We start from the raw sequence: 15,478 nt of genomic DNA, 5'->3' as shown, positions 1-15,478 counted from the left end.
AATTTTATGTAAATTCTAACATTTTCATAAAAAAAAATTACTTCAAATAAGAATCAATTAAATAAAGTATACATATAGGATAGAGTGACAAGCATAATATTCGAGAACAACATCCTAAAGAAATAACTTGTTATCATTTACTTATGGAATGAATTCATAAAAATCATAAAAAAGGATTTAAAAAGGAGAACTTTTGAGAGTTTTTTTTTTGATTCTGTTAGTTGCCATAATTGTATGTAATTTCTAAACTGTTAAGGGAATGTTCGTAAATTACGTGACAAAGGCTACTTAATGTCTAGTTAGTGACTAGATTTAGTGAATAACGCTTAGTAAGATTAGCAATTTTTCAGCTGAGTCCCAATTTTGATTAATAAGCAGCATTTGGTATTACTAATTAGTCAGCAAAAAAGCAGCATTAGCGTAGTGGTTAGAGTATCGGCCTACCGACCCTGACGACCTGGGTTCGATCCCAGCAATTTTAATCGGATTCGAGAGCTTTTTCGCTGTTTCTGGTCACACTAGCTCGGATTTTGTATTCGCGACACACAAATTGTGTCTAGGCACATTGACAGAAGGTAGTCAGCGATAGAGCCAGCTTCAGACGCCAACAAAAAGAGGCCATAGATCACACCAGATCTGAATGACCAGCAAATTAAGGAAAATAAGCGTTACGGTGGAGGCAAGGTCCTCCAATACCTAAATTCCAGCGTCACGTAATTCACAAACAATCCCTTCCTATCTTCCCTCCGTCTGACTTTATTATCAACATTCAATTTTCCTAAAATTGTTTAGATACGAAAAACACGGTCCTACTTTGTATCAAATTACACAACCAACTCATTTGCCAAATTGATCAATAAATTTATATTGAAACCTTTTTTTCCGAAATCGAGGAGGAAGCAAACTTGTACTTAAAAGTCTTCTTCATATCAGCAATGCTTATAATTTAGAAAATTGAAAAAAAAGCTTGTTTTACTTGAAATTGTTTGATTAAAAAATTCATTGTCAAGATAAAGAAGCATTTGGATATGTGGAATTAATTAATTATTTTGTTTGGCTTTTTTGGGTTGATTTTGAAAGCAGAAATGGATTCATTAATAAATTAATCTTGATTGAAGTACATGAATATGTTATTAACATTTGATGTTTTAATTTTTTTGGGAATTTTAAAGTTTTTTGTGGTCATGTCCATAAAAAATTGGAAATTTCCTCTGTCTCTAGCTTTAAATATAGTGTCGAAAATCCACTTCGATGTTATAAATTGAACTTCATTATAGAGTGTTCAAGTGATCAATAGAAAGGAACAATTTTCATATTTAAAACAATTTTCCCACACTTACTTATAAATCAATTACTTATTTTCCAATTTCAATTAATACAAAACTGCATCTCAATTATATATCAGACATTTTAATTTGACTGTAATTTATTACGTACCCAAAGTACTTGAAAATGCTTTTAATTCTATAGAATCTGTAAGGATTTTCTAAAATTCAATGATATTTCAATAGAGCATGAATCACTTCAATTATGTGAAGTAAACTTAAACACTTATTGATATTTACAACGACTTTTTCCACAAGAGCTTTCAATAATGTTTTAATTGATTCTATTTTCGGCACAAAAAGTCTGATAGATAGACATGAAAGGTCATGATTTGATCTAGAAGCTCTTCAATAAAAATGAACATCGAATCAATATTTTTAAAGCACCTCAAATTGCAATTAAAATTCACTCAAAATTCTACCAACAGAAATAAAAGTTTGAAACACGCTGACATGAGTGCAGCCCCTCATAAATAAAGTCAAATTAATTCTACCAATTCCATTATACACCAACAAATATCCGCAATATTTTTTTTTCCTCTCCCAACAAATAAATCCCGTCAATTTATTAAATAAATTCGCTGACAACTCAATTAACATTTGTGAAAATGAAAATAAATCAACGCCTATCCATCAATAGAATTAACAAAAAAAACTCTCAAAAAATTGAAATGGCCAATAAATACTTTAGCACATAAAAACGAGTCCAAATATAACAACGATCAAAATAAATAATAAAGAATTTAATTTGCACTAAAAAATATTTTTTACTGCATCATATACACCTTGAAACGTATGAAAAAAATATTAGTCAAACTGTATTGCGGCTGTTTATGGATTAGACGCATTTTTTTGGGAGATTATGTTAAAGGTAATCTAGATTATAGATAGATTTGAGGATTATAGAGATGGAAAATGCGCATATTGAACTATGATGGCTATCTTCTAGGCTCTTTTATAGACTTGAGTTGAACTATAGTATATTTCACAACTAGAAGTCAATTAGAAGTTTATTTGGAGTAGAGTCAACTTCTATTTTTGAACTAATTTGGAAAATGCTGTTGATTTTTAGTGGAACCGAAGTGGATCGGTGGCGTAGTGTAAAGTTCATTGAGACTGAATTATTGCACACCAACCTAGCGACCATGGGTTCGAGACTGGGCATGGGAAACATTTCATATGTCCTTTATCAAATCTTATTTATTGGAAACGCTACTTAAAGTATCCCTTTATGGAATAAAGATAGTAATGCCGTTAAAGCAATGCTTCTGATCCCATTATAATCTGTAGTTATAGATTGAATTGCAGTGTTTTAGGGAACCATTCGTTAAACTGTCATAGCCTTGTGACAAATGAATGTGAAGCTCAGGATCTTTCAATCTGAATATCAAAATCTTTTTACTAGAACTATCATTATTTTTAAACATTTAAAGGAATTTTAATAATCTTTAATCCTAAACATCCTTAACTTTAAGATCCTCTGAATTTTCCAAGAATTTTCAATATTTTTAAGGACAAAAGTCTCAATTTTTAATTAAAATTTACAAAATTTGATTCCTAACTTCAAATTGTTCCTCATATGATATGTAGACGAAGATAGATTGTTGCTCGTGATATTCCTCCTGTGACAGGATCTCTGTCTATGTCAACAGCACTTTACTATATCACAATATATAGTTCAAAAATCTCTATACAGTATCTTTCTCATCACAAAAAATGTCAGAAACTTGATCAATAAATCATACTTTAATTAAATAAAACTTCAATAAGAAAAATGACCTGTTCACATCTACAGAAAAAGTTAGATAGATAGATAGATAGACACACAGAAATAGAAAGAAGTCAAAGTGAATGAGAAACGTGCACTTAATAATTTTGCGAGAATAGAGCGAGAAAAATTTGCAATAAGTATGAAAAATTTTTATATACGTTTCCGTGATGCAATAAAAAAAAATGCTTTATGAATCACACTTTCAATCATAATAATAATTATTATGACAGTAGAAAGGAACAAAAAATCATTATCATCATAAACATTCACATAAAACCACTTCATTTTTGACATAAGATTCTAACGGATGTTATAATATTCGGTAACAAATTTTAATTGATCCACAAAATAAATCTTCACAAATCGTATGTGATGTCCTCGCAAAATACCATTAAAATTTTATGTCGGAAGGAGAAGTGACAATAATAAAATTAGAATATTTTTTGGTCTTCAAACCTTTTCTAAAACAAAATAAATTGAATGCCTTATACTTGCCTTTATTAGGAACGATATTGTTATGAATATCGAGAATATGAACATTCCGCCAAGTCCATAGAGATGTAATGTACGACGTCCTGTCTTATCCATTAATGGAATTGATACTAATGTCATAACAACCTTTATAGATATTTTTTTTTGTGAATACAAAAGGATTATAATGCATATGTCTGCAAGCAGGAAGATGAAAAGATATTGAATCTTACCATAATGCATCCAATTCCTATTGTTGCAAACTTTGCACTCTCCTCCGTAAGACCGGAACTCATGAAGAGTGAAGTGGAATAATAAAATACCTGAAATATTATACAGAAGAGAGTGAGAGAGAGAAAAGATAGGAAATTGCAATTTAAATAGAGCATTAAGTCATTTTCTTCACTATTATGAATTGTACGAGTGTACATAGATCTTTAGTAAGAACACAGTACAGAAGTATACAGTAAGGATGGAGATAGATTGAGAATAATAAAGCAATGATAGCAGGAAAAAGGAGAGAAAGATGAGGAGAGGTGAAAATAAAATAAAAAAAAAATGCAAGTAAATGAAAGGAAGGGATGTAAAAGGAACAAGAAGAATCGTCTTTTGTTAGAAGAATACTTACAGCATTGATGCCACTCAACTGTTGACTCAATTGCATTACAATTCCAATTATGAGAGGTGCTCTTAAGGTTGGCGAACAGATTAATTCCATAATTGAAATACTGCTTTCTGATGACTGTGCACGCTCTTCCGCTCGCATTTCCTCTATGTCCTCTTCCACTTGATTCGATGCTCGAAGTCTTCTTAAAGCTATGTAAACATATAAAAAAAATAAAAATCATAATAAGTATGTCTTTATTCTCAAGGACTTTCATTGTTCGATTGTGGGAGGGAAAATAAAGCTGGTTAAAAAGTCACAGTGGATCAGATGACAGATTAAGTGCAACTTGACTTGAGGCTAATGAAATTTATCGAGAAATAAGTATGCTATACAACATAAAAGGAGCGTGACAAAAAGGATTTTTGATCTTGAAATTGAGAAGCTTTTGTATTTGTTGCTCAACTACAAATATTGATGTCAAGAGGATTAAATGATCAAGTTAATATGAATTTTAAAGTGTACATCAACTATATCATGTATAGGCATGAAGTAATCAATCCTAACGATGCATAAAAGAAATAAAGTTCAATCCAATTTACCTTTTCGTGCTTCTTCCTCCCATTGCTTAGTAATCAATAAATAGCGCGGTGATTCGGGACAAATTGGTAATAATAGTAATTGTAGTATAGCTGGACATATTGCTAATCCTAATAATACTGGCCATCCGTCGTTTGTTCCTAGTATTTGCTCAATTCCGAGCACTTGTGAGAGAAGTAAACCTATTGTCACAGCCAATTGATTAACAGTACCTAAACCACCTCGCAAATTTAATGGCGCAATTTCTGATATATACATTGGAACTAATGATGTATTTAAACCTATTATAAAGAGAACATAAAACAAATGTGAAAATTGAATAATGATGTTACCCATTGGCCAAAAGTACATGACAATTATTGTGTCGAGTACATACCACAATTAACTCCAATAATAAATCGTCCCAGAAACAGCATTTCATATGAGTTGAGGAACTTTGTGAAGCCCATTAAACATGCACCAGATATACCGAGAACATTATTCAATAACAGGCCACCCTTCCTGTATTTTATATCCATCAATAAAATATGCAGTGATTCCGATGAGTATGGAAATGAAAAAAATCGATTAAAATTATTTTTTTCAGCATAAAGCATGAAAAATATAGAAATAAATTGATTGACAATCCATACCGTCCAAAACGATTTGCCATCCATCCACCACTAAAACCGCCAAGCATACCACCAATTGCAAATATCGACACAGCCACTGAATACAATTGTTGAATAAATTCTTCGCTTATATCTTCACCATAGCGATCTTTATAAACATCTTTCATAAAATTTTCTATATTTATTTCAGGTGCATTTATAACTCCGGTATTGTAACCGAATTGTAACATGCCAAGCACGGCAGCAAATATCGAATATGTAAGGAAGAAGGTTAAACCCTAGGAAAGAAAGAAACAAAGAATAAAAATGAGCATTTTTTAACACTTTTGAAATGCCTAATGACAGCACTAAAATAAGTTATATATTTATATGGTATATCGGAACTACATAAAAGTATAGAAAATAAAAGAAAAAAAAAAATATAAAATTTATTGTGTACACGTAGAGACTCCGAAATGCTATTAAAGTTTCGTTGGGAGCTTTTCAAGCATTTTCTGTTATTCCTTCATGGAAAATTTATGAAGAGTTGAAAAGTGTTGAATTTAATAAAATTTTAATTTGTTGAAGAGTCGTGAGCAACATAAGATGGTTGCTGTTTTGTACAAAAGATGCTTGTCTTCAAGGTTGACATGTGAAGATCAAATCGAGAATTTTAAATTTTTTCTTGAAAATTGGGACATGTTTTTTGTTGGTGCAGTGACTAACATAATGTCAAATGTTCTTAAATTGTTCAACATCAGTTTAAAGCAGAGCTCGATGTCGACTTGAATTTTGTATTGTAAAGTCGACTCAAGTTAACTAGATTTCATCTAACATTCGAGTCAACTTCGAGCTCTGGACTTTAAAGAATGGAATAAATGATTTTTGACTTTACAGGAGTGAAATTCTAGAAAATTGTGAAAATTTGATAATTTTCTTACATAAATATCCAAAATTGAACATCCTTTGTCAAGATATAGTCACAAAGAAAATGTTTTGAAACACAAATAACTCAATAGTATTCATAATTTGATGTTCGTGTCTTCATATCATCGATTGAGATTAGACAAATCTAACCTAGCAAAAGCAAATCGGAGATTTTATCGAGATTCCAGTCCCAGACCGGCATGACTCTGATTTGCAGTAGAATTCGGTTTAAATCCGAAACCATGCCGGTCTGAATTACTCTGAATGGTCTGATGTCAGAATTTTGATTGATTAACCAACTATTCCTATTCAAGAAATAGTATAAGAAGGTTCAAATCTAATCAAATCCAATTTATTTCAATAATCGGGTCTTAAAATTGAATGATTTCTCCTCAAAACCAATTCAAAAATTTCCCCACGTGCGAAAAATCAATAATTCCACAAATTGGAACCACTAAACAGAACAAAAAAAACGTAACCGTTTAACTACATAAAAATAAAATAAAGTATAAATCAACACACAAAACGGAAAAAAGAAACAAAAAAGAGAAATTCCAACAACTTTTATTGATACATAAAAAAATCAAAAAAATATGAAGAAAAAGAAGAAAATAAAATAATAAAAGACAAATGAAATGGAAGTTCTTTTTTTGTGCTTTTTTATTTGACTCAACACACTTGTTCCAATAAACGAAGCTTTCTTCTTTGTGTATGCTCTTCCAAGCGGTCAACATATTCACGAAGCTCCTCAATTTCTTCTTTTACTTGTTGAACTGTATCCAATTCATGTTTTATCGCAACCATATCTCTTTTAACCTTTTTTTTCATTCATTGCCATATTGTTGTATAGTGCGGCGATAGAGATGGAATATAAAGAAGTAAAAAAAGAAAGAAAATATTGAATTAAATTTGAAAAGGAAAAAGTTAGAATTTTTTACCTCAGACACTTCACTTTGGCAGCTTTCAACTGACTTTGTCAGCTCTTGAAGCTGTGTGCGAATCTCGCACAATGCCACTGATGTCTCCATGTATTGATCACCACGTTGCAAGTTATCCAGTTTACAGTTTAAATTCATACTGAATATGAAAAGTTTAAAATTATTTCAAATTTGACTCTCAGTTTGGGTTAATTAAAATTCCTTACCTCATTACACTCACTTGTTTTTGCAAACTTTTTTTTTTGAATGTGAACACACACATTTTTTTTCATTATGACATTTTTTAATTAAATGAAGAAAAAAATTTAAATGAGAAAAATTTTATTATTATTGAAATAATTATGACCCCTTAGGGAAATTTCGTCAGATGTTTTGGGAAAGTTGCTGAATGCGTTAATGTTAGGCTATAAAAATTATGGTTTTGTTGTAAATGTTAATTTAAATTAAAAATAATTAGAGGCTTCACCTTACATAAATCTTTTAATTTGAATGAAAGAGAAGGAAAATTTTTGAGATTTTTAGTTCTGACGCAGATTCTGACGTGCAAAACGTATTGTTGGAAATGAAATAAAAAAAAGTTTTAATATTAAGGAGGTTGTTTATTGTTTAAGTTTGATGATGTCAAACGGTTTCTAAGCATATTTGATATTTTAGGCACTGTACTTTCCAGAACTCAAAGTTCATGACATTTCCAAAACAATCTTGAGGCACGTCGTGTCCCCAGCGTGCCGCAGAACACAGTTTAAACAACATTTTAATAGAGTGTTGCTCATATGACAAGAACAGACATAAAGCTTATAGCATATTATTATAAAATCTATAATTCATTTCAAAAATACACAAAATCTCAGTCTCTTAACTTTTCACCTTTTATGATCCTAAAAACTTTCCAAATAAAACCTGACAAAATTTACCCGCAGGATCATTACAGGAACAATATATATCATCACAATAATTTACATCATAATGTATGAACAGAAAAAGAAATATATTGATAATTAAATAATTCATAATACAGTAGAATTGTATTCAAATATACATAATGATAAAAAAGTATAAAAAACAATTAAAACAATGAGCATTATTGATGCTGAAGAAAAATTCTTATTGCCGCTTTTAATCAATAACAAAGTTTTATGAATAGATAAAGTTTTATACTCTCATAAAATGATTTATTATAGATATTCATGACATTTATTTGCCGCAATGATATTTTAAGCATCTCTTTCAAAAAAAACTTATCTCCTTTATGTTTTGGAGATAAAATTTTTAAATATTCATGATTTTAGGTAGAAATTTTTTGAATATTTTAACGTGGATAATAAATCTATATCTCAAGTTGGCTTAGATTGTGTCATATTCACACCATTATTCTTTTGGATTCATAATCCCATCTATCACAATTCATCTCTGAGTTATTGAACGATGTCATTTATATTCTTGAAATCCAAATTTTTTTGAGGATTTTTTTTATCGCGTCGTTTCAAAAAATGGTGGAATTGACAGTGATAGAATGAAGAGTTTGATGGTAAATTTCTAAAAAGAATTTGATTTTTGACAGATTTTAAACTTCTTGTTTTGAGAAATTATTGAAGTTTTATTTTAGGATTGAGCAGAATAAAGGGCTCTTTCCCAATTGCTTGTTCCGAACGAATATCAAATTTGTGTCCTACGATTTTCGGTCAGAGCAAAGGGTAGCCTCTATCGCTCCAAATAGAGACTGGTCAGCCTTACAAGCCAACTAAGAGAGGACATGAATCACAGTTTATCTACACAGCCAGTGAAGTAAGTTAGTAAGCAAAATATTGGCAAAAAAGTATACACTCGTCATTAAGTAATCGGGAGTTGTTTAAGTGCTTGGCAGAAAGTCAATTTGACGCTGTTAAATATTCTGCTCTCTCGAATAAAACAATGTATAGATCTTTACCGTCATTGCAGCTTAAATTCTCAAAACTATCAAATAGAAATTATTGTACCCAGACATCATTCATGTGCATAAACTGTAGATTCTAGTTTAAGCTTAAGTTTATCCTTGTAAACTACAGTTTACAGTGTACTGATGTACTATACAAACTTGATGACTTGAAAAAAGGATAATAACCATTGTGTTTGACCATTTGTGACAACACTGGTCAAATTAAGCCAAACGTTTTGTTGCACACCTGTGCCAATTCTCATATTTATAGCACTTTACAATAAAGATATAGTTTAGCAACAAAGAGAGTTATAATTTCTTTAATCACCCAACAAACAAGAATATTGTGTCCATGTTGTCTGCCCGAGCGACATAAATGAACAAGGCTCTGCAAAGTAGCTGTTAAGGGTTCACCAAAGTCCTTTTATTGGCACTACATGAAAGTCGCTTCTTTTCGAAAGCAAAAAGAAGGCAAATTCCATTTTCAATTAATAAAAGAGGTTTGACAAAATTTTAAAAGTTCTTTATCGGAGCTTCCATCACCCAAGTCAAGCACCTGAATAACAATAAAACTTATTTATTCCACCGAAAATGCCATAATTTATTAAAATGTCCACAAAACAAAAAAAAGTGAGCAAAAAGTTTTTGTCATCTATCTCCAAACCAAATACCATATCATTAATTAAAAGCTTGCATCAACAAAGCTCTGGAATTAAACTTTTTATTTATTTATTTCTAAAACAACCAATTTTTTATAGAAAAAAAAAATATAAAATATTCTTTTACGTAAAAGAGCACAACGAGAAAACCATAAAAGAATGAAAGTGCAAGATGATAAAAAAGCATTGTAAGAACAAAAAAACAGAAAAGAAAATTTTTACCATGATTTAGCTTAAAAAACAAGTTTCAAATGAGCTTTTTTTTTGTTTGTTTCTAGACATTATAATACAACACAAACAAAGAATGAAGAAGAAAAATACAGAAAAAAAATGTTCAAAAAACAAAAGGAAAAAAAAAATTAATAATGGAAAAAGTACAAAGAAAATCACCTTGGATATGGATTAAAAGGATCCATCATCATCATATAATGGACTGTTTATGTGTGTTTTTTATGAATGCAAAACAAATTTTGTTTCGAGAAAAATTCTTTTTCGATGATTTTTTCTAACTTTTTTCTTTACTTTTTTAGTAAATTTGTATTTTTTACTGATAAATGACTTTTCTCAGCTTTTTTTTTTTTCAATTCATCAGAAATTGTTCCTGATTTCTTCTTTTCATTTTTTCTTTTCTTTTGTTTTTCTGTATCTATAATCTGAAATATTGTTATTTGTTTCAATCAAGGTATGGCACTGGCATTGATCCGCAAAATTCATGAATAATCTTAATAAAGTCTAGATAAGCTTCTGCATTTGAATTTGGAGAGTTTGAGTGAATTTAGAATTCTTATAAGAATTGGGAATTGAGGCAAAAGTTGTTTAGAGGAATTTCGAAATTCTCTTAAGAGTATTTTATGAGTAAATATTGAATGATTTTTTAAGGAAGTTGCTTATGTAGGAATCCTTGTTTAGCAGGAATCTGATAGTTATAGGAACAAATTTGCCTAAATTTATTTAAAGTATTCAAAAACAAAATCATTTGATGTATTTTAAATCGACGGTAAAATTGCCGAAAATCCGGAAAAATTCCTTTTCCTAGACGAAGGATTGCATTAAAAACACTCATAAATGGTCGTCATAGTTAAGGATTTAATTAATAATGTAATTTTATATTTTATTGACTACAGCAAAGCCATAGTTTGAAGAGTAAACATTCAAATTGATCAGAAACAACAATTTGTTCTGTATCCGCGATATTCCGAGAAGGACTATGCGATGAATTGCATTTTCACCATAACAATGGATAGAAATCAGCCGTCATGGTGCCGTCAGCACAATTTCGCGTCTTACCGGTAATACGGCAATGTATTTTAACGAACACGCTGTGCTGCTCGGGATTCTAATATCAAAATTAGTTTTACTAGGTTTCTTGAAGTTTTGACAAATCTTAAGACTGAAACGGAAAAGTCTTAGTCTAGATCTCGAGAATCCTTAATTTTTGCTAAGGGTAATTCTTCTAGGATGTGACATCCAAAAGAGTATGACCAGATCAAAATAGATTATTCATGAATTTTTGCTCTTATTTCAATATTTTTAACAAGTGTTCACACCTTGACCAAAGACCCCCTTCTTCTCTCTCTTTGTCTCTACCTATCCAGTTGAGAAACTTTCAATGTTATAAGCTTTCACGTTTCGTCTTTTTTTCTTTTGTGATCTACGCCCGGGAACATGAAATTTTTTTTTTTTATCTTTTCCTTTTATTTTATTTATTTTTATCTTCTTCACTTTATTCTCACTTATGAATCAAGTTTTGTTCATTCTTTTCATTCATTCATTTTACTTCTTATTATTATTTTTGTTCTTGTGTGGAGAAGAAAGGAATCAAAAAACTTTCTCATATTTCATATAATATTATATTATGTACATACATATATACTTTGAGTATAGTACACAGTGTGGAAAAATGAGAGTCGAGAAAAACACAACAACAACACAAAAAAGAAAAAAAAAATATTAAATGAGAAAAATGCTTTTTATCAGTAAAACTTCTCCTCGTAATATGGTTCAATATGAAAATCTAGATGAAAAAGAAATAAAGAAAAATAAAAGAAAAAAAATCCAAATAAATGTTTTGCAGCTTCTTTTTTTTTGAAATTAATAATAATAATAAGTTTTTTTGTTCTTTCGTCTGCAAAAGCTTTCCCTTCACATGAACTGTATCTACAGATATTGAGCGCGGGGTGCCAACTTCGAGAACAACAAAAAATTTCATAAATTTACTTGAGAATTTGTTTGAAAAAAAAGCTTTTTTGCGATGATAATTTTTGTGTATGCTTATTTTCACAAAAGAGATGCTGCTTTTGCCAATTTTTTGGTTTTGAAAGCATCTTTCTATCCCGTTGTGATTCAATTTTTTTTAAAGAAAATTGAAAATTCTTGATAGCAATTGCATTTTCTAAGCAGAAGATAAAGTGAATATTTTTACGATCTTTCGTCTGAGGATGCATTCTTTAATATATTTTATGCATGCTGTTTTTAAGGTAGAAAATTTTCTATATTAATATATTTTGAAGAATAACTTTTTTATGCTTTTAAGGTGGAAAATTAGAAATTTAGATAGAAAAAATAGTCAGGTAAGAGTTGTGCATGATGATGCAATCTATGGAAGGTTTGTCCACTACCCAGGAGCTTAGCCAGGGGGGAGGATGTGGGGTTGCTCCCCTGGTCACGCACAAGATGGTCTCTAGCAAGTTATTTAACTATAATTTCTAATGAAGCCGACCAGGAGCATTGCCTGCAATTTTTTGGTTCAGGGTCCCTCTGAACCCCCTGAGTGCGCACCTGAAGTTGACTAAATTAAGTTAAGTGAGTCCAAAAACAGACATCATATCAACGTGCGATATAGCGACGCTCTAACGAATACACTGTGCTTCGGGAAATTCTATGATTCAAATCTAATCCCAGCATGAAAGCAACCTATCAAAAACTCTAATTATTCATTTAAATCCCTCCTAAATCATTCATACAGACATAAAAATTTCCCAATAATCAATTCCAACTCAGCATCACTTTATGTAGCAATAAACAATATCTAAATCAACTTCCAATTTTCCGCGAAAAACTTCAATATCTCACTTCCTACAAAAGCTTCTTTTTTTACCGATAAACTAATTTTACAGTCTAAAAGCCCTTGGCGTTAAATTTATATCAGTCTTATCGTTATTTAAACACACCCGCGCCGTGTCTGAATCTTCTTTTTCGTAAGAAACATTTTTTTTTCTTCCTGTTCAAGAAGATTTTTCCCCAAAAAAATAAAAATTGGCAGCCCCCTCACGATATTGAGCATGAAAAATAAGTCGTGTTTGTAGAAAAGCTTTAAATAAAATGATAAAGCAAATAAATTTACGACAAATGTTATTATACTCTCTATACAGAAAAATGAACGGAACTATAGATCTATATAACGAGTATTTGTAAGCATAAAAAAGGAGAGAAAGAGAGAGAGAGAGAGATAGAGAAAAAAATAATGAAAATAATATCAAGAGACGAACGTGAACAATGACTTGTGGCGAAATATATATTTACAATAAATAAAAGAATAGTAGAATAAATATTTTGTGGAACTATTAAACTCATAACAGACATGAGTGGATGATTTCAACTTTTTTTTTGTTTGAAATATGAAAGAAACTGAAAAAAGTTATGAAGAAGGAGAATTCATAATATATAAAGGAATCAATAAATGCGAGAGAAAATAAAATTATAAAATAAAGGAATCATTTTTTATCATCAATATCCTTCGTATATTTTGGGTTCATAATCGAGAGACTCACTCGTTAAGTAACTGTCGTAATGTATTTTCTTCATCATCAAGATTACTTTTCAATGACGATCGAGAACCTCTGCTATTAATGCTTCGTCTACTTTTCAATGAATTTCCTGGAGAACGTCGCGGTGTTTGGTAATGAAAATGCGAATGTGATGATGATGTTCTCCCATCGTCTAAACTTCCACCAAACCTTTGTTGCGTATCTTTACATTATTTTTAAGGGGGAGGGACGGACATTAACAAAATAATATTAGTTGTTAGTTATGAGCATGGAAAAATTATAGAAATAGTTTTGGGTATACAATTTAGTTGAGGGGAGTTGTGGTAGTTGATTGAATAAGGCACTGATTGCTGTTCATGAAAATGTGCTGATTTGTCTCATTATTTCCATCTGATTTGAGCTTTTATATAGTTCAATCAGAAAAATTCAATCAACTTCCACTACTCCGTACACAGAAAAACCAATAATGATATTTTTCAGGAGTAATGAGCATAGCATGGGTGATTTTCGAAAATTGATTTGAGTTTTGATATATTATGAGGTAGAGTTGTCGTTTACTGAATTTGTAATAAACACATTTGTCTGACAACTGTGGTTCAAGGATTTAGTTTCGAAAAACTTGATTTTCGAAATTTGAAAATTTAACTTTCGAACATCGAAAATTGCAAATTTCACTTTCGAAATTCAAAAATTTCATTTTCGAAATTCTAAAATTTAACTTTAAAAGTTTAGCAATTTAAAACTTAACATTCGAAATTATCTTTTGAATTTAAAGAATATGATATTCTCATTTAATTTTCGAAATTTAACAATTTAACTTTCGAAAATTGAAAATTTGATAGTTTAGTATTTAGAACCATATGCTGCATGCTCATTACACCTGTAAAAAGAAAAGTGTTAATTAAAAATATTTGTTAGATCTTACAAAGTCTACTATCAGGACGCAACCTAACCGGAGGTGACGTCAGCTTAAGTGTTGAATGTGATACAGCCGACCGATGAGGTATTGGCCCTCCGAAAACATAATCATACGTTGATTCCTCTTTTAATCCCGACACGACTATAAATACAACATTTTTTTATATGTATTAAAATTGTTAATTTTTCTTCACGTATTCTAATGAATATCTGTGTGAGCATAACAAAGTCAATGCATTCTAATAAATCTACATAAACTATTAACAACAATGTAATCAGGACAATGTACTTATGGAAAGTAAAGTAAGAAATAATAATTAACATAAATGTTTGCATTTAAATTAGAATTAAAATTATAAATTACAAATGCATATTGTGATTAATGCTGTACAGAACCTTAACACTAATGTACAAAAACACACACAATAAGTTGAGTTCATTGAATTATATTCAAAACTTTATGCTGAACAACTAAAATGGAGTAAATTTCCATGGAAAGTTTATGCTCCGCATGAAGAGAATTTTTAATAAACTTATAATAATTCCATGAAATTTATTCACATTTCCTTTCCTAAGAATGAATAAGCAACACAAAAAAACATAACCTTAAAGGAGAAACTGTTGAATTATTAATTATCATGAATGCTTCTTAAGTATAAAAGTTCATGGAACAAATTTTCATGAAAAATATTGTCTGGAAAACTTCAATTTTTGTGCATAATTTAAAGACATTTTACATAAATCTTGTGGCCTCATGTTTAATTGAGAGAAAAGAGGAACCAAGCATTGTCATTAAATTAAAATTGTTTTTATGCATTTTTATGGGAATTTTGGGGAAAATTTTAATGGTGAGTGGATTGAATTAATAATTTTTATTGCAGTTCCTTTTTGGAACAATTTATGAATATGTAAGGTAGAAACTTGTACAAGCTTTTTCAGGATTAATTAGGGATATTTAGTCTGCAATGCATTGCAGTGGTCACGGATATTATC

At 30.2% G+C, this 15,478-nt stretch overlaps 1 protein-coding gene across 13 annotated transcripts in view; it reads right to left on the bottom strand.

Moving 5' to 3' along the window:
- The window catches only part of Glut1 (Glucose transporter 1), a 60,867-nt gene that overhangs the window by 18,270 nt on the left and 27,119 nt on the right, over positions 1 to 15,478 (bottom strand). For 11 of the 13 annotated variants that reach the window (XR_011544181.1, XR_011544182.1, XM_070636894.1 and 8 more), the window contains exons 4-14: positions 14,493 to 14,627; positions 13,571 to 13,769; positions 7,433 to 7,459; positions 7,227 to 7,365; positions 6,967 to 7,104; positions 5,404 to 5,660; positions 5,148 to 5,272; positions 4,774 to 5,052; positions 4,196 to 4,383; positions 3,801 to 3,890; positions 3,592 to 3,714 (exon numbers count right to left, since the gene is read on the bottom strand). Coding sequence is in view for 11 of the 13 variants with exons in the window: in XM_070636894.1 (XP_070492995.1) it covers positions 3,592 to 3,714; positions 3,801 to 3,890; positions 4,196 to 4,383; positions 4,774 to 5,052; positions 5,148 to 5,272; positions 5,404 to 5,660; positions 6,967 to 7,104; positions 7,227 to 7,365; positions 7,433 to 7,459; positions 13,571 to 13,769; positions 14,493 to 14,627 (1,700 nt within the window). In the remaining 2 variants the exon portion in view is untranslated. Of the gene's footprint in view, positions 1 to 3,591; positions 3,715 to 3,800; positions 3,891 to 4,195; positions 4,384 to 4,773; positions 5,053 to 5,147; positions 5,273 to 5,403; positions 5,661 to 6,966; positions 7,105 to 7,226; positions 7,366 to 7,432; positions 7,460 to 10,190; positions 10,454 to 11,347; positions 11,735 to 13,570; positions 13,770 to 14,492; positions 14,628 to 15,478 lie in introns of those variants that run through there. The other 2 variants (XM_070636944.1, XM_070636952.1) reach the window with 2 other exon arrangements.

The sequence above is a fragment of the Chironomus tepperi genome, unplaced genomic scaffold, assembly GCF_022539635.2.
Source record: "Chironomus tepperi strain 1889 unplaced genomic scaffold, CSIRO-AGI_Ctep_v1 contig_11, whole genome shotgun sequence".
In the NCBI taxonomy this organism is placed as follows: Eukaryota; Metazoa; Arthropoda; class Insecta; order Diptera; family Chironomidae; genus Chironomus; species Chironomus tepperi.
This window is presented reverse-complemented; position numbering and strand designations above follow the sequence as displayed.